A 16500-nucleotide genomic window follows, 5' to 3' on the forward strand; every position below is an offset into this window, starting at 1 on the left:
AGCAGCGGTGGTGGCGGTTTGTCAGGAGGAAGTTTTGTTTTCCCAAGCAGACGCCGCCAGCCAGCAGGAGGGTCTTGAGCGTGTTGAAATCGTGCTGCTACAGGCCGTCGATTCACGTGTATTTTTCCCGCGGTGTTTTTGTGGGCGCCACGGGCCTTTGCCGGCCAGCGCGGACGCACAGTCCGGTCCCTCCGGCGTGCTCGAGCGCTGCACCGTGACCCCGATTCGCGTTCGCCGAGAAAATGGCGATGGCGGCGGCCCAGGCGACGGCGACGATCAACCCTCCTCGACGCAAGAGCAGCGGCCCGAAGCGTCCTGCTCCTGCGGCAACCCTTGATGACTCGGACAGCGACGGCGCCACAACACCGAAGCGAACCAAGAACGGAGATGGCGGGGCCCCTGAACACAGCGATGGTAAGTGCTCTCGCCTGCCGGCGCGGACTCGCCAGGCTTTTGTCTCCTCCGCGTCGGCGCCGATCGGACATGGACGTGCATAGTCGAGCGGCGCGTTGGTGGAGGCCGCGCTTGCCGGCGCACCCGGATTGCTCGAGTTGGCGCTCGATCTCGTGGGAATTCCTGGTTAACGGCCTTCGTGCGATGTAGCGGGTTAGTTTTTCCGCGTTAACAGCACGTGTGGTCATTCGCAAAAGATGTAACAGGCGCCAACGCGGCTGTGCGAACAGCCGGGAACGTAGTACATAGGGCAAGAACACGGTCGCAGGTCGTGTTTTGTTGTGAGCTGAGCCCCCACGCTTTGCACGCATGTAATTTCTCGACAGATGGGCTGCATAGGTCCATGCACTGGCTATAAATTAATGTTAATCATCCTTTAAAACAACTCATCCAGCTTGCGCCTGACCTAATAGTGCGGGCTTTTCCACGCGCTAGCAGACGATTTCCTTTAACGCGAGCCGCTTTTCATGCTTGCATGGCGGACGGCCGTTCCACGCACGGCGAGCGACGGAGACGCCACAATGTCCGCCGCCGAGATCCTCGCCGGGGCGGGCGGACAAAGCGGCGATGTGGCGGGCGAGGCAGGCGGCGGTGAGCCGTGCGAGCCGCAGGCGGGGGGCAAGGAGACCGGCGCGGCGGCGACGGGTGGGGGCCCGCAGCCGCGTACGCCGATGCCCGATTGGCCTTCCCCGGCGGCGGCGCCGCTCGGCGCTGGCTGCTGCGTGCTACCTCGCCGCCGTTGCCGGGGCTGCGAGCGAGGGCGAGCGAACGATCTCGGGGTGGCGGCGGACAGCGGCGAGCGCGCAGCCGGCGCCGTGGCAGCCTTCCAGGCGCACGGGGAAGCAACCGGTTTCCTGCTCCCCTACTCGCCGGCCGTATCCGGCGTGCGTGCGTCCGTACTCGTGCCACTCCGCCGTGCTTGCTGCTGCTGCTCTCCCCTGATCGCCGTCTGCCTCGCTCGCTCGCTGGGCGGCTGCGCCGCGCCGCTCGCTTGCCGGCTGCTGCACTTCGACGATGACAGGCTTTCCGGAGGGGGGGAGTCGTTATTAATGCTCGCCCCGCGGGGAGCGCGCCGTGCTCGAGGCCTGGCGGGAACGGGCCGGGCGTTCGCCGCGGTGTCCCTTCGACCGCTACTGCTGCGGCGGGTCCCGCCGCCGCTTTCGGCTCGGCTGAGCGCGCCTCGGGGAGGGAGGTCGGGCTGCGTGCCGCAAGCTTTTTCCCCGTTCTCCGGTCGCGCGCGTGGGTTCCCCAGAGCGTCGCTTGGCGATGAGCGCGCTGTCGGGAGCATTTCGCGCCAGTTCGACGCACGGCGGGGCTGCTCTGATTCTGCGCTACCCGCCGCCCTATGTGATGCAGTGGCAGACGCGGTTCGCGTTCCATAGGCGGTCCGCTTTGCGTAATGCCTCGTGCTGTGTTGTCGACACTTCTATCGTTCGTGGTTGTTTCGCCTTGTGTTGGTCGTTGGGCGCACGTGTGTTTGTTTACGTTTTATTCGCGCAACACGCGCTCCGCCGAGCATATGACGGGCCGGACTGGAAATTGCAACAGTGCTGCCACCTTTAAACGCCGCTCTTTTCGTCGTCTGCTCCACACAGAGCAGCGCCGTTCTTCCATTCTGGCACACCTTACTTGCCGAGTTTTAAGATAGCGTGACGTGTCCAAACTACTGCCTACTAAGCCGACTGAATTTGCCGTCGACTGCTTACGTGGCGTCAGGGCGTTGTGGGATGCGAAAGCATCGCAGCGTGTCGTACGAGCCGACCGTCCGTGGTCTTCCCGCTGCTGGGCGGGTGTTGCGACCGTGCATGCCATTGTCTCGGGCGGGATCGACCGTCTGCGGCGCCCTTTCACGTTGGAGCGCGTCGAGTTCTGTTTATCGGTGCCGCTGACGCCGGTGCCCGACACCACCTGCCGCGCGAGGAACCGTTGCGCGCCGCAACTGCCGTTTCGCGGGACTTTGGTGCCGGCGCCGCTCTCGTTTTATGTCTTTCTGATGCGCTCTGCTGGCTGGCTGCTTGTTTGTTTGTTACGCTTCGTTGACGGTGGCAAATTTAGGGCCGCGAGATCGCACTAGCTGCCGTTGGTGTACTGCGCTGTTTTTGCTAAGTGCGACAATGGCTGGCAGCTCCAGCGGCATTCGTTGTCTTCGGGTAGTGAAGGAAATTCGTAGGCAAGATTGTGAACGGTAAAGCACTTATTAAGCGTGCTTTACCTAGGTGACGAGTGACTGTTCGTTTACAGTGGTGCGGTGGGCCTTGGGAAGGTGCACCCAACTGTGCAACTAATAGTCAGATCCGTGGCTTTGACTGTTTGCAGATGGGCAAAATGTTGGTTCTGCAGCATGGACAACTGATCGCCAGCCTGTTTGAATAAAATCAGTGTCTGTTCGCACAAGGTTTTTTTTTTCTTCTTTTTTTGTCTTGCATAGCAGTTTTGAGCATGTTGTGTTAAATCTTCTTCAGTTGTTTTGATCAGCCCTCCGCATTTAATAAATATTTTAAATTTATCAAAAATTGTCAGTAAGAAGGCTGGTGATAGCCATTAATGCTTTGAGCTGATGTACTGGTATATTCCTGAATATTCGTAAATACAGTAAGACTCTGCTGTAAATAATAAGTTTGATCTAAGTTTAAGTCAGGGTTCCTGTAACAGGTAAACGAATCTGGAAATGTTGCCTTGGCTAGACTGGCTCAGCACGGGCACAGAAAATTAATATTTTGACCAACTTCACTGAAGTTTGTTGATCAACATTGGCACATACAAGAACTGAGCATAGGCCAAAAACTTACAAGCTGTTGGTGATACCTGGCTTGAAGCTTTCATAGTGACACAGTGTGACATTTTAGGAGAATGTTCACCTAAACATGAATTCACTGTCACTCTGAAAGGAGGAATTTCTGTCATTTAAGCTTGTGCACTACTGAGGTGTGTTTGCTGCAATGAGTTTTCGAAGTCTCGCTGTGTATCAATAGATGGCATAGGGATACATTCAGCAGCGCTTTTAACTGCTGTGATAGCGGCCCAGTATTGGTTCCCCACTATCAAGTAAACACCAACAAAAGAAAATATATACATTAAGTATAAAATGTTTGCTGAGGTAGATGTCACAAAAAAATATGTTGCTCATTTGCCCAAAGTACAAAGCAACATTGTTGCATGCAGTAAGACTTGTCATTGCAGTATCAGTTGCTGAAACATTTGCGCTCTTCTGTAAACAGTCTGCTTTGGAGAGCCATGTCTGCTGCTTCCCCTTATCCCCGCGAGTCGGTATGTACCAAAGACATTAAGGTCATCATCATGATCACGTCTTGCTAGAATAGCTCAACTTCCTTTACGGCAGAACAGGTTTATCATCATACCTTACTGGTGAAGCAGCACACGGACACAGAGAACACACACCATGTCCGTGTCGGTGTGCTGCTTCACCAGTACGGTATGATGATCAATCGCCAACTAGCCCAACTTTCCACATTACAGAACTGGTTTGTTTTGTTTTTCCACAGTGCACACAAGGGAGGTGGTTGCCCCTCCTTTGTGATCAAATGCTGCTTTAATGTGCTTCATCAATGTGGTAATATACCAGACATTTGTTTTTATGCAGTACACTTTCTTTTCGAACGAAACTGTCATATATAGGCTCCTGCTATTCTTGCGAAAAGGCTACGTGGCTAAGCAGACGTTACCAAAAAAATATAAAGGTTTTGAAGATAATTAAGCTAATTACCGAAAGTGTGCTAATTAACTTTTGAAGTACTCATATTATGGTAAATGTTGTAATTCCAAAACTGAAGCCAAAGTGTAGTGAAGTTAGGTCTGCTTCGCATATATCCTAAGACTGGCACGACTTTCGAGATATGTGACCTTAAGGTGTGCTATAAAATAATTTGGCATTCCAGTTAAGTTCCCAAATAGTGTGCCTCTAACAGTTCAGGACAATCTTAACTGGAATGCTGGGGTGCTTTTTTTATCAGATTTCGGGACTGATATCTTGAAAGTGTTGCTAGTTTTACGATTTCTGCTAACCAGGCATGACTTCTACTCCTCGCATGCACCTTAAGAATGCCAGTTGGTCAAAATTAATCTGGAGTCCCCCCACTATAGCATGCCTCATAATCATGTCGTGATTTCGGCATGTAATACCCCAGAATATAACTACTCCACACCTTTTATTTCACAGTAATAACATTTGTCCTAAAGTGAGTAATTAGCAAAATTGAGAACATTTTCTTGCTGCTAATGCCCTTCTAGCCATGTAGCATATGTGCAATAATGGCAGGGGCCTAGCTAGCTATGACAGTTTGTTTTAAAATAAAGTGTTCCACATGAGAAGAAATATTTGGTAGTACACACATTTTAAAATGGTGCAGCACACAGCAGGCACGTAGAATCAGTTCGGTGTAGAATCAATTCCGTGTCATTTGTGCCTGCCTCTGCATGATTCTTAACATGTTGCAACATTCAAAAATTATTACCGGATGTGACTGAAGTAGCCCAGAGATGCTCATTGTAGTAAATGTATTTCATCAGGAACTGAGCCTTAAAAAGTTCATAACTCAAACCCTATTGAGTGAAGCAGTTCGCTTGGCAGGTTTCTTTAAAGAATTATGAGGCATTACCTGGGACGTAATAGAGCTTACAGCAGGTGAGGTATGTACACTGCTGATTAATGGGAAGCTCTGCTACAGAGGCCATCCTGATAAGAGAGAAGGCAGAGTAGCAGTTTTAGTATACAAGGACAAAATACATAGTCAGAGGATAGCAGTCATTTTAATAAAGCTAAGTAAGAGAGATAAAGGGAATACAGTTTGATGCACCAGTGTACAGGGTGAAGTAGAAAGACGCCATAATGACGTTGAATCGGGAATGAAAAACTCGTGTGTACTGTAGTCAAGAGTGACTTCAGTCTTATAGTGGAGAAGACGCTTGGTGAAGAGCAGAAAATTGGAAACAATGGCACTGATTCTAGAAATAGTAGAGGAGATACGTCGGTAGAGCTCATGGAAAGAAATTGGTCATATATAATTCATTCTTCTGGAAACGAGAAGCAAAATGTGCCTGCAAGATGGATGCAAGATGCTATATTGGAAAAGGTTAGGCATAGGGTTTAATAGGGAATACCTTGACAACCTGCAGCTTCCAAATACATTGTCACATTCAGCGACATTGGAGATGACTTGCAACAAATGGCTGAGGAGTTGAGCGGGCAAAGTTTAAAGGTTGACGGTTAAAAGAGTACCAATGGATATTTTCCAAGTTGTAGAAACTCTACCGCATGCTTCGCACATAAATTGATGACACTTAGCAACTTAGACTTGGTTAGCAGTAGTAGAACATGAGGGGTAACTTTTTTGCAAAATATGACTTGCAATGACCATATCGATAAAGTTTTAAAAAAAATTGTCCCAAGTCGTTGGCATGATACGTCGGTGTAATTTGTTACTCACATTCCGAGTAAAGACTCTTTATATAAAACCTCTAATCTCTTTGTAACCTTACTATAGCCGTTTAGTGTGTGGTACCATGACATTTCACAAACCCACAAAATTAGTTCTACAAGTAATGTTTATCGGAACTATTGAATGTTTTGTATGACTAACATACAACTGATATATACCCGCAGACTGTTATAATCCCTAAATTTAGCTTATGCCAGAATCAACTGACAAGCCTTTAAATGAGAAAGGAAAATTGCAGATATTTGGGTGATCGTGCTAGGCTTCAGTACAATGTGATGCTGTGTGATGTCCGACAAAGAAATTTGAGACCCGCCATGGTTGCTTTGTAGCTTTGGTGGTGTGCTGCTCAACACGAGGTCGTCGGATCAGATCCCGGCCAAAGCAGCCGCATTTCTATGGGGGCGAAATACAATTGGTGCTTAGAATAAGGTGCAGATTAAACAACCCCAGATAGTCACAATTAATCCGGAGTCCTCCACTACAGTGTGCCTCATGATCAGATTGTTATTTTGGCACGTAAAACACCATAATCTAATTTTTAATTTAAAAATGTTGAAAGATTAGAATATTGTTCTAATTGTAAATAAATTATTTGTTTGACTAATATAAGATTTTTATTTTACTCTTACATCCTTTGATGCGTGCGAGTCTTCACTCACCTATGCATTTTCTTAAAGGGCCCCTGAAACGGTTTGGGCAGATTTGGTAGAATCGTAGGGTACAGCTTAAGTAGAACATTCACACCACAATTTAAGTGAAGCGTTTAGTATTAATGGAGCTACAAGCGATTAGAAGTTACCCTCCTCCCTAGCCATGCTTTTCCTCCTCAACTCGTTCGCCGAGAGGTCAGGGCTAAGCTCCACCTTCACTGGTTTTGCGTCACGATGCGACGTCACATCGTCTACTTCCGGTTGTTTCGGAGCCCGACCCCGCCCGCGCAAAACCTCTCCGCTAGCCGCTTGATCGTCGATCTCAAGCGAGAGCTATCGAAGCAGCGTGCGTTGCGAGCATTCTGTCGTACTGCCGAACGTGTCTGGTATTCCAGTAACCACAGGCAAGCTAGTCATTTCGGGAAATGGCTGGAGGCATAAACTCAAGCTGATGAAGGAACTTTAGCATAAACGTACGTGAGTGGGCCTGATCGGTCTGCATGGTCCAGCCACTTGTTGGTGCAGCGCTTAACCAGCCACACAAAACGCTAATATTGCTCTAACCAAGTGTAAAACATTTTAAACATTTATAAAAACAATGTGTTGATGATTACACTCTTGCGAAAAATACACACCAGCAGTAAAGAAGAATACACTTTGTTACTGCTGCTGTGTATGGTTGAGCTCTGTGCCACCAGGTGGCTGCACCATGCAGACCATTCACATTTACGCTTCTGCTCATCCCGTTACGGCACAGTCAAGCGGCCGGACCCTGTCCCCTTGCGCTTGCGTTTGCCCTAATACCGGACTCGCGAAATGCTATTGCGTTAGTAATCTTCCGGTGTAAACTTACGGACACAAACGCGCAAATCCTGGCGCCGATCGGATAGTGGGAGTCCGATGCGCAGCTGCCAGTTCACTTGTATGCTGCCTTGCACAGGGACACGATGTCGCAGCTTGACATACTACCAGTCGCTACGTTTGCAGTCCGCAAGTTAACAAAGTTGAATCATAGTGCTCGCAAAAAGACTGAGGCCGACTCTGACCGCGGAGCTCTCGTTAAAATGGAGTGCATTGTAACACAAGCAGACGACACTTGTTGTGTGCCGGAAGTGCTTAAGTGTACTGAAAAATTGTTCTTGTGCATTCTCTTTATGTTACTTTCTTTTTATAAAAACAAATGAACTAACATTCCAAATATTACGAACATCATTTGTTTACCATAAAGTTGGAAAAATTATCGATCACACGCCCTGGTCAGCCTATCGGATAGCTCGCCCCACTGACGTCGTATGGGTGATTTTCGTCTTATGGGTAGGGGTGGCTTAAAGTTCCACCGAGCAGTGTGCTGCGATCGGCAGCGATTTTTAAAACCTTATAATAAATTACATGCTTTACGCGGAGCACTTAGATGTGTCAATTAATGATCAGAAGGACCTACTCTAACGACTCTGTACGTTTGTAGAAAATCGTCAAAATTGTTTCAGGGTCCCTTTAAGTTTTTTTTTTTTCCCCTCCCATCTAGCTGATATATAACCCAGCAAAATGCTGGATTACATACCAGTTGCAAGTTGGCACTCTTTCTGTCCCTTCTTCTTTCCACTTTGATTTCCTTGTGCCAGAACCACATTTCTAGCTGATAAGTGTTTTTATTTTTACTACAGTGTAATGCGCATGCTACTATAGCTGACTTGTACGTACGAAGGACGCTGTACGCTTGTCCAGCTGCTTTTAGGGGCAGCTTTAACTCTTAACCTGCTCCATCTTTTCTCACGGAAATAAAATGTCATTGTAAAGGTGTAACTCAGTTGGAAATATGTTTTAATTTGATACTAAAGGTGGTATTGCAATGTCGGGTCTGAACGAGAAGAAAAGGGGTTAACCGAGGGGCCAGATTTTTATTAATCATGTCATGAGAAGCCAACAAACAAAGACACCAAGGAAAACATAGGGGAAATTACTTGTGCTTTCTTATTGAATTAAAGAAATGATAAATTAACAGCAGTGAAAGTGGATGAGAAACAACTTGCCACAGGTGAGGAACGATCCCACGTCTTCGCATTACGCGTGCGATGCTCTCGCATTATTCGCATCGCACACATAATGCGAAGACGTAGAATCGTTCCTCACCTGCAGCGAGTCGATTTTTCATCCACTTTCATTGCCATTAATTTATCATTTCTTTAATACAATAAGTACAAGTAATTTCCCCTATGTTTTCCTTTGTGTCTTTGTTGGCTTCTCATGAGATGTCGGACCTGGCGTCATCAGCATTATTGTGACGTCATGATCGAGCAAAATTTGCCCATGTAGCACAGCAATGAGGCTAAATGTGATGACGTTCATAAAAAAGCAGTTCCAAAGTGCTGCGTGTGCTTCATTGTGACTCTGCTCTTGTGTGACAGCCTGAGTGATCGTAGGAACAGAGTGAGCTGATGTACCTTGACTTCAGGGGACGTAATTCTTGGATAATCAGTTTTGGTGATACTATTTATTGCCTTCACAGCTAATCAGCTCATCTAGTTTTGCTGAACCAACCAATAAGCGCGCACTGAAAGCGGTATCGTTGAAAGTGATCGTCTGAGAATATGTCCCCAGGACGCATCCACTTCCTGGGTGCCTAAACTGAACCTAGTTACTAGAAGCAAGCATTACTGTAAATTGTCCAGAGTGCTCCAATTATTGCCAGTATTTTTTTCTAGGGTTACAGAATTTAGACCTTTTTTGTTGCTCATTCCCTTTTTTGCAACACTTGTAGACTACAGCCCTTGCTTTGGCAGTGAACAGGCAGTTAGCAGTATTGCTTAAATAAATAAACTGTAGTTCCCTCAATTTGCAGGGTTGAAATAGAGCTTTAGTTAGTGACTAAGGGTGTGAGTGAATTTTAGGGAACGCGAGTATGTGCGTGGGTGACAGTCGCTGAATGTGAGTAGATGTAAGTATTTATTTTTTTGTAACTCCATCGCAATAAAAAGTGCCCCGTGGGACTGGGATATAAGATGTCAGGCCCCGCTTATGAATCCTGTGCTGTGCCAACGCATGGATGATCTATCCCCCTGCCTGTTTGCTTATGTTGAATTCCAATGGTAGATCCAGATTAAGTTTTTTTAGTCTGTATGGAGCAATCCTATTCCAATGGCAGAATGAGAGCGTGAGTTGTGTGTTCCAATGACAGATTGGGACCAGCCAGCCACCAATTCCGGATCGATCTGGAGAGCAAAAATATTTGCTTCACCGAAATTGGCAGATTTGACCGGAAGTCCACGCGACGTATTTCCTTCGCCCATCTCTTGCTTTCTGTCACGGTCGCCTGTTTCCAGTCACGGGCAGCTATGGATGACCTGGAAAACATGGCCGCTACGTCGCGCCATGCATTTTGCAGCTGCTCTTGGATAGTGGCTGCTCCGACTCACACACTATATGTTCCCAAGTCCAGTGATGATCCTTCCTACACAGAAAACCAAACACACGGAATGCTGGGATGATCCAGATGATAGTGGTGATGGTGATGAGGCCTACCCTATCTACCCCAAGTCTAGCACCCTCTCGCTTGATTTACCTGTATTATGTGCTCCCGCGGGAGCGCACGCATTCCATTTGCAGATTTGACGAGAGCGATCTCAGTTGGAACGACATGCTCCATTTGTGATCCGGCCGGGTGCTCGCGATCTGCCATTGGAGTTGAACGTTAGGCTGTTTGCTGATTAAAGAGACACGCTACCTTCAAGTTTAATGAGATATTCTCATCAACCAAGTGCACAAGAAAAATGCTGAGCAGTCTTGAGAAATGTAATCGGTCACTTCAGCGAGCCTGTATAGTTGTTGGCTTTGGTGTTGCGTGGAATCGGCTAATGATGGTGGAATAAATGTTGCTTCCTTTGTTCATGTAATGTGCGCAGTGGCCTCCCTCAGCTGGAGCGTGGACGAGTTGGGGCAACTGGTGAGCAACCTGGCCCAATGTTTGCCGCCCAATGACCTGGTCAAGTACACCACCATGGTGGAGAAGGTTGACTGGGAGAAGGTGTGCTTTGGCTCCTACACAGCCGCCCAGTGCAAGGAGAAGTGGGCGCAGCTGATGCAGAAGGTGAGAGGCTGCCGTACTCCGTGCTTTGTAGGATGTTGTGTGCAGTTCCCCCTGTTAAGCACCTTCCATTTGCCTTCAGCGGCAGCACTGTTTTGAGCACAGCCCCTTTATTTGTTTGTTTATTTTGCCAGGCATACTCTCTAGTCTCAAGGCTATTGCAGGAAGGAGTGGAGGATTACAAACATCGTGCAATAGAAAGATGACAGTAATAACTTTCTTAACAATATTAACAAAAGGCTTCATGAATGGCAGTCTTGCAGTCTTCGGACTTTTGTGATGCGACTGGAGGCTTCCCAGTGGTTCCATTGATTATTAGTCTTCAGAACGAAAGATTCGTTACACAAATTTGTACAGCAAATCAGTACACCATATTTAAGGTATGGTCCGAGTGCAATGATACATACCAGGGGTAGGGGTGGGGTGGGTGTGAACATTGTTTGGAACTAGATTATAATGATGAGGTTTAGGAATGCGATAGATTACTTTAGCCAGGCTGAATATGCTAGTTAGCTTTGGTGTTCCTTCGAATCGGCTGATGGCGACACAAATTAACATTTTTTTCAATTGCACATGCAGTTTGTGCACTTACCTAGACTTGACTGTGCGTGCTTTCAGCTTCGGCGCTACCGCACGCTGACTGACCTGGTGGGGGATGCAAGGGAATGGCTCAAGCGCCCATGGCTGCCGGGCAATGGCACGGCACGCCGTCAGCGGCACCCGGGCCTTCCCAAGAAACCTTTGACCCCTTATTTCCGCTTCTTCCTGGAGAAGCGTGAGAAGTACGCCCGCGAAAACCCTGAGCTGTCCATGACAGAGCTGGCCAAGCTAATCTCCAACAAGTTCCAGGAGCTTCCTGAGAAGAAAAAGGTGAGAAGATGTGCATGGCCAACTGCTGATACAGGTACAAGTTAATGAATATAACAAGAAGCATAAAATTTAATTTACCAGGCTCTATTTCAGTGAGCATTGTATCGCAATAGCTTCAGGGTGTCTACCAACCGGGGAAACCGAGAATTCTCAGGGATTTTGTGGAATCTGGAAAAACTCTGGGAATTTGTGCTTCTATCAGGGAAAATTAGCTGTAATTTTATTGAAAGGGAATTAACGTCGCGGTAATGCTGGCTGGAGTAACAGAGAGGAATCGTAACGAATGGTCTTTTACACCGCATCGTTGGCTGGAGGAGTTGCCCAAGTACAGTCAACGAGCGACTTTCCAGACGGACGGCTTCGCGGCACCACTACTACATACTCCAAAGGGTCAATGTATAAGAACGTCTTAAATTTTGGACACAAGAATCCTTCGCCGTCCAATTTTCCCGACTCTTTGCTATGACCACAGGTCCAAAACGGCATTAATAAAAGCCACAACCACTGCCATTTTGATAACCTCGCTGCCTCGAACCAGCAGACTTGCACGCAGATCCGCCTCGGACCGCCACACTCGCACGCAGATCCGCGGCAATGCTAGGCCTATCTGCTTCGAGGTTCGGTATTAAGCTTCTTGCCGTTCTGTGCCGTGTTTTTCATTGAAGGAATTTTCTGCTGTCAACAATGGCACCGACACCGCCTTTGTGGTCCTTGCGATTGGCTTCGAAGTTCGGAAAGCACGACGCGTTGCATAATGCCAGTTTCCGAAAGTCAACTTTGCCTCATTACAGCAATGTTACGCTGGGAAGCATAACAAGTGTGGGAAGGGGCAACTATCACGGGACGCAGTATATATTCCTTAATTATGCATGCGTGCGCCTGCCATTTACCTTCACAGTACGAGTACCGATATGCCTAATAAGTGTACTGACAGACCTTCAGAGGTTTTTCAGACGTGCCTGTGGCGATTTGAGCCACCAGGGGCTGTAAAAGACATGCATTCATTTTTTTGGACGCTTTCACGGCCCTTAGTGAGTCCGAAAAATCGGACGCGAACTGTACAACTGTCCAAGAGGATGCTTCAAATAGTCTGTGTGGCGAATGCGCAGCCGAAGGAGAACAAGAAGACAGAGGACGTACACATTGTGAAATGAACGGGAAAGGAAGCATGCCACCGCTTTTTTGAAGGAGCTTGCACTCTAAAAGCAAAGAGTTGGCTGACGCCGAGATGCAGGTGTCCGTCATCCAAGCAAAAAAAAAAAAATCTCAAACAGTGAAATGCAATACTGAGGCATTGTGCGTGGGCTGAGAGTATGTCAGGACAGTTGAGGTTGACTTACCAGCTGTTGCGAGAGAATCTTGATTTGTGATAAAGTTCAGGCCTCAAACCAATTGGCTTGCTATCAGTTGATAGAAATAGCCCATATTCGAAAATATTCTGTATGCAACCTTCTTATTCGTATTTGAGAATTAGACTCGATTTGCAATGGGTTTTACTATTTCTTTTGAAGATATCTTATTCGCTGTGCATTTTACATAACCCCTCTCTTCTGTTTTCTTTTTTGAATAAAATAAACACTACCCCGTACTATTCAAATGGGATTAAGTTTTTTTTTTTTTAATATACTTACCAGAGAGTGACACCATTGGGTGACATGATGTAGGGAGCCCGTCTTGACATAAAACGAGCTTCTGTGCCCTCAGGGAATATTGCAAAGGCACTCAGGGAGAACCTGGAAAGCTCAGGGAATTTGTAAATGTTAACTTGGTAGACACCCTGAGCTTCACTGAAAATGGAAGATCCAAGGCAACATACAGCAAATGAAATATTTTTTGCTCGCAGCTTAAAGCATGTATGTATTCTGGTAGCAAAAATGTCAAATATTCGACAAGAGAAACTTGAAACTGCAAATTCTGGACGCACATGCTGTTTTTGGCCAGTGGCTTGTCTTGGCTGACCTGCTGGCAGCAAGCTAACATGCCGATCCCATGTGATGACACCAATTGCACAGTTGCATAGTAACGATGGTGCATAGTGTGTTCATATGCCACTGCGACATGCTGCCGGTGGGCCATCAAAATTACCAGCAGGCCCTTTTCTTGTCTTTCAAAGGCATTACACTTGCATTTCATTTGCATAAACCTCATCACAGTTCTTTTTTCTCCTCTGCCTTTGATGCTCGTGTGTGCATTTAAAACATGTTGGATATAATAAAAGTATTTTCACATCTGATGCAACTTAGTTCAACAGTCATGACAAGGTTGACCTGTACATCTTTGTGCAAGCATGGGCTGCAGGAAGGATTCAGTTGAGATGTGGGGTGCCTGTCTTCAAGCTTCAACATGTCAGGCCATTACTAGAACAGTTAAAACAATAAGGAGGGCAAGCCCAGTTTATACATCGACCTCCATATGCATGGGCTACCAAACTCTTCTGTTGTTGGTTGCTGTCCATACGCAAAATTTCTCTTCACTTCTGTTTCAAACTTCTTTTGTCTTGTGTGTGTGCCTGTGTTTATTCATTATTATTTTTATTGTTTATTTGCTAGTTTTAAAATCTTGCATTCAATTGCTTTGGAAGTAGGCTAGATGTGCTCATGAGCCTTGGCAGGCTTGGTTGTTTGGTGCAGCATGTTTGCGTGTGGTATGACCATGGTCAGGCTTGATGGAATGTGCCGTCATCTCCCTTGCAGCAAAAGTACAAGGAGAGCTTTGAACGGGACAATGATGTGTACAAGGTGGAGCTCAAGAAGTTCAAGTGAGTGCTTCAGCATTTACCAAAGCATCTTCCTTTGCCCACAATTTTTGTGGCCGTTGATCTTTTCTGAGCAAGCTCTATACGTTCACTGCCACTCATTGTCTTTCAATCTCTTACTGAATCAAGGCTCAAGCTAGGATTGAAGCTCCGTTATTGTATGGAAGTTGCAAAAGGGTCTTCCATTTTGAAAAATGCCACATTGCTATAGCTTTTTCAGGTGCCAATTATGTCCATTGAAAATGAAGTTTTGCCACATTTCTTGCATCTTCAGGATCATGAAAAGTGTAAATGTTATTTGTGTTTTTTATGTTACTTTGGGCAAGAAAGTATGAAGTTCGAAAAGTAGAACGTCATCGCAAACATTATCGCCAATGATCAACAACATAAACAAAGTGTTGGCAAACCGTGATGTGCCGATAACGGCATGTAGTGCTGCATTTGTGCTGACTTGGGCCTCGTGGATATTGACAGCAACAATAGGAGTGCTTCAGAAGCTCTTGGTCTAAATAGTCCACAAAGGCGTAGTGCATTGGTACTACATGGAGAACTGCTAAAAAACAAACAGTGCTGCTATTGTACTCTCCAAAATCACACCGGCAAGCTCAGAGGCCACAGCCGCTGTACGCAGCAGGTATATATGAATTTAGTGCGGAGGGGATGTGTGTGCAAATACTGAATAGTAGAGTTCGAATCTAATCAAAAAAGGAAAGCTGGATATCAGTAATATTTTCAAAAAATTTAATGCTTACAAATTTTGGGCAAGAAAATACAGTGCTGCGCAAGCTTGGAAACCTTGCATTGCATAACAAGAATGTAGCAAGCTATCAGTAACTTGGGTACACACATAGAAATCAAGATCGATGGTACAGTGTACTCTTATTTAAGGAAACACCAAATTAGTATGCCAGCGCTGATTACAGCTCAGTTCTAGTACATGAAGGTCTGGAAAATTATGTTTTTTATTTATCAGTAGAATTTGATTTGAGTAGAATCGAGTGTTTTTTTTTTTCTTCCTCTGAAAATAATTAATTAGTGACTTTCTGTTGTACTGAATACCAATGGTGGTCTCGGTTTATTATCACACGTGTGTTTTGAAGCACTCTTTTCCATAGAAAATTTTGCTTTTTTTCTTTCTCTCTCCCCAAATTACAGAAGGGGGTATCCCAACTTTACGGCAGGTGGGTTATCCTAAGGCCCGTCTGCACGACAAACGAAAAGACCGCACATCACGTCGCTCGATCACCACTCCGCGCATTGTCGGTGCCGACGGTAGAGAGCAGGCGCTGTCTGCGCCGTTTCATTGTCAGGTTCGGCGTGATTTGCCGCCTCAGTTTTGTTCGTCCGCCATCCGCGCAAATCCAAAGCTAGTCATGTGACTGGTTGCTCAAATCTACAAGAGAGACCGATCTGCGTTCACAAATGGCATCGGCAACGAGAGGCCGCTGTACGGCGTGTCACAAAGATGGTCGTCGTGAACAACTTTGTAGCCATTTCGTGCACTGTTTTCATTTGTGAAGCTGTTTGTCGGCTTTTTGAGTGTTTCGCGGCTGCTGCAAATAGTTCTGCGTTGATTCGGCACTAAGCTGTAACTTCGTTTCACCGATAGCCACGAAGCAGCGCCGATTAGGCCAAATGGCCTAGGCGATGTCGCCGTGATGAAAATTCGCTGCTGCCCGATGTGGTAAAGGGGCGCAAGCCATCGCGGAATGCTTGCTGCCAATATGTGCATGCAGGTTAGGTTTACAGCTGTTGAAGCATATCCGACACGGGTGATATGTGTGCCTATCGCATGCTCTTGCACTTCTCGAAATGCGGGTTGCTGTTCTCTCTGTGCAAGTCGTGTTATCATTTCGATCAGTCCTGCCGACCCGGACAAGCCTTGTGCCCGACAGGGGCGGCCGACGCGGCGCTTTGCGTTCAGGCGCAGTGTATGCGATCCTTATAACGGGCCGACGTCGAGGAGTGCTTGCAGTCCGTTACCGCGCAAGTCGGGGCAGCTGATCCGCGGCGCACTTGGTGTTCCTTTTGTCCAGAAGACTAAGTGAAACGCCCGCTTGGGTGGCATCAAGCACGAGGGGCTCCGCGGCATACGTGACATGTGGCATTGCATGGGTTTCTATATTGGATATTCGAGTATTCACACAGTATTGGTCTAGCATCCGGGCTCCCAATCTTTTTGTCATCTTCGAGTGGACGAAACAATGGGCATCAACTATAAAGCAATGACACCAG

General features: G+C 46.9%; 1 protein-coding gene across 1 annotated transcript in view; it reads left to right on the plus strand.

The window, feature by feature from the left end:
* Positions 1-30: 30 nt before the first annotated feature.
* The window catches only part of LOC142579579 (nucleolar transcription factor 1-A-like), a 41439-nt gene continuing 24969 nt past the window's right edge, over positions 31-16500 (plus strand). The window contains exons 1-4 of the mRNA XM_075689944.1: positions 31-414; positions 10459-10643; positions 11259-11510; positions 14204-14268. Coding sequence (XP_075546059.1) covers positions 243-414; positions 10459-10643; positions 11259-11510; positions 14204-14268 — 674 coding nt within the window. The 5' untranslated portion in view covers positions 31-242. The remainder of the gene's footprint in view (positions 415-10458; positions 10644-11258; positions 11511-14203; positions 14269-16500) is intronic.

The sequence above is a fragment of the Dermacentor variabilis genome, chromosome 4, assembly GCF_050947875.1.
Source record: "Dermacentor variabilis isolate Ectoservices chromosome 4, ASM5094787v1, whole genome shotgun sequence".
NCBI classification, from domain to species: domain Eukaryota; kingdom Metazoa; phylum Arthropoda; class Arachnida; order Ixodida; family Ixodidae; genus Dermacentor; species Dermacentor variabilis.